Source organism: Populus euphratica, unplaced genomic scaffold, assembly GCF_000495115.2.
Source record: "Populus euphratica unplaced genomic scaffold, PopEup_1.0 scaffold202.1, whole genome shotgun sequence".
NCBI classification, from domain to species: domain Eukaryota; kingdom Viridiplantae; phylum Streptophyta; class Magnoliopsida; order Malpighiales; family Salicaceae; genus Populus; species Populus euphratica.
In genome coordinates, this window is record NW_011499975.1 from 678,691 (window position 1) to 681,865 (window position 3,175).

At 34.9% G+C, this 3,175-nt stretch overlaps 1 protein-coding gene across 1 annotated transcript; it reads left to right on the plus strand.

The window, feature by feature from the left end:
• Positions 1-1,363: 1,363 nt before the first annotated feature.
• On the plus strand, positions 1,364-2,656 carry LOC105139520 (cytidine deaminase 1-like). Its single transcript, XM_011045992.1, has one exon. It carries the CDS (start codon positions 1,524-1,526, stop codon positions 2,469-2,471), a length of 948 nt encoding a protein of 315 aa, XP_011044294.1. The 5' UTR covers positions 1,364-1,523; the 3' UTR covers positions 2,472-2,656.
• Positions 2,657-3,175: the final 519 nt, after the last annotated feature.

Consider the following 3,175-nt stretch of genomic DNA (forward strand, 5'->3'; position numbering starts at 1 on the left):
ATCTATGCTATATTTATCAATGAACTAGACTTGACCTATGTCATCACTATATAACTATACATTTATCATCCATAAATTAACCATTAAATGATTTACCATCTACTTTAACTATTTCAATTATCCATTTTGGTAATCAAAACATTAAAGCTTTATTAAAGGATAATGTCATGCATATATTAGCATGCATCCAATCCCATCTAGATAAAACATTGTAATTTGTCTTTGCTTATACTACAAAGAAATTTTTATTTAAGATATTGGACCTAATAATTAAATCCATGTGCAACACTTTTATAATATTTCTTATGACTCCTTCAAAATATGATACCATATTTCTAAAAAAATTATTTTGGTTTTGTTATAACCAATCTTACTAATCTAGGCTAGTGGCATAATGTTGAGTAATATACTATTATTGACCAAGACGATCTACACTAGTATACCATTGAAATGTTTTTTTTAATGATAAACATAGGTTTTGAATAGAAATTCATAGCTAATATTGGATTAGTAAATATGAGACATAGATATTGATTGATCATGAGTGTTGATTGGTTGATTTATTAAAGGTTGTCAATTTTATTCTATTATGACTGTAATAGTTAATATAGCTTGTATCTTTTTAAAGAGAAGATAATATAAAATAAATTTCATCTCATTTAAAATCTCTAGTCATTTTAGGTTTCATGCTCAAATTCTAATCTAGATGTTCCGGGTTTACTTAGGTCATTTCATATAATCAATTGTTTTTTCTCTTAATTACTCGAGTTTTTTTAATAAAAAACATTTTACCAATTCATCATATGTTTGACTATGTATTTGATGTTTATTGACCAATATCAAATTTAAACTTTATAAAATAAGAAAAGTAAAGTTTGGTTTTGATTTTAGAAAGGTATTTTTATAAATGATTGGCTATTTTTAAATTAAAGATATATTAAAATTTAAACCGTGGTTAGATTTTGACAATTAAAATTTTATTTGTTATGATAAATGATAGTTGTTTATCTATTAAGATATCTTTATCTATTTGAACTTTAAAAAATTCAATGATTTATTTTAATAATAAAAATAAGTTTAATTTAAATGATTATTTATTAAAATATTTAGTTGATGATTTTTTTTATATGCCACCAAAAAAGATTATTATTTGTATGTTAATGAGTAAGATCATATTTGATTCATATTTCTCTATTATTAAAATTTTTTATTTTTTATTTGATATTTTATTTTTATTAAATTATTTTAAGTTAAAGTTTTCAAGTTAATTTATTTTTAAATATAAATTAGAAATTAATATTTTAAATTAAAGTAGATTATTGGTACTTGTTTCCGAAAACCAACGATGAACAAGTGTTCTCCGTATAAGTTCCCCTCAATTGCCGAGCGCCTTCCACCACCCCCATCCTTTCTCCTCCTTTTCCAGGAAGGAACTCACCTCATTCTCACCCTTCATTTCTCTAATCTCTGATCCAAAACACCACAACCACCACCAAAAAAAAAAAAAGCAAAGAAAAAAAAAGATGGATGGACCCATATTCGTAATTGAAGCATCCGAAGCCGAATCGATGGCAAAACAATCAGGCCTCACTGTCCTCCAGCTCCTCCCAGCCCTGGTCAAATCAGCCCAGGCCTTGGCTCGCCCTCCGATATCCGACTACCATGTGGGTGCCGTCGGTCTTGGATCCTCCGGCCGCATCTTCTTGGGTGGCAACCTAGAATTCCCTGGCCTCCCTCTCCATCATTCTGTCCACGCCGAACAATTCCTCATCACCAATCTCACTCTTAATGCAGAACCCTCCCTCAAATACGTTGCTGTCTCCGCCGCCCCTTGTGGCCACTGCCGTCAATTCCTCCAGGAAATCCGCCACGCCCCTGATGTACAAATCCTCATCACGGGTGATAGTGCTAACAACCAGAGTTACAATAATGATTTAGCAAATAAACAACAATTTGAGCCCTTGTCGTGTCTTCTACCACATAGGTTCGGACCTGATGATCTTTTGGATAAGGATATTCCCTTGCTTTTAGAAACCCGTCATAATAACTTGTCGTTTGTAGGTGATGCTTTGTTACCAAATGGTATCTGTGCTTCTTTTGATGATCTGAAAAATGAGGCTTTAGAGGCTGCCAATAAGTCTCATGCACCCTTTACTAATTGCCCATCAGGGGTGGCGTTAATGGATTGTGAAGGAAAGGTTTATAGAGGGTCGTATATGGAGTCTGCCGCCTATAATCCCAGCATAGGGCCGGTGCAGGCGGCTTTGGTGGCATATGTGATGGGAGGGAGGGGTGGTGGGTATGACAGGATTGTTGCTGCTGTGTTGGTGGAGAAACAAGGGGCTAAGGCAAGACAGGAGCAGACGGCGAGATTGCTTTTGAAGGAGATTTCACCCAAGTGTGAGCTTAAAGTGTTTCATTGTGGTTCCAGCTCCAGTTTCAATGGTTGTAACAATCAGAATTCCTGTTGAACATTGCTGTCGATAATTACTCTCCTATTGTGTTTGTGTCATAAACTCATCTGTGTTGTTAAGCTGCAGTGCTGATTTATTGGTCAATGAAAGTTGCAAATAATTGGATTGAACCAATCAGTGAATAAAGTTTCTTTCTTTTACGTGGGAAGGAAAGCTTTAGATCTTTCCATTACCAAATCTAATGATTGGTGTTTTCTACGGTTGAATGCCAAAATTTTGCAGCATACAGGTCTGCCTGGCGGCTGGCGGCTGGCGGCTGTCAAAGCACCTTTCTTAACCTTCTTGTTTCCAAGCCCCTAATTGTTCCTTTTCTATTTATGGAAGAACGAAACTTTGAAGCCGAAAAATACTATAGTATGAAACATTTAGACTCACCAAACCTCCGATCAATTCTCTTCTGGTGCTTGTGGAGGAAAACCTGAGGGGGCTGGTTAAGGGAACGAACTATTCCTCCTTGGCCATCACAGGATCCTAACTTAGGCTAATAATATACATGAATCAAACGTCTCATGAATCCTAAATTCTGATGCGAATGTGCTTTGTTTTACTGCACCGGAGACTTGGACATAGTTTTGATGTGTGAAACGAATCAGGTATACCCTTGATAGAGAAAAAAAGAAAAGTTAAACATGGAGATAGCAGACCACCAAACCAGTTAGGTTTGTGTATGTTTTTTGAGAATTGTTGACTTGTGCTTGCCC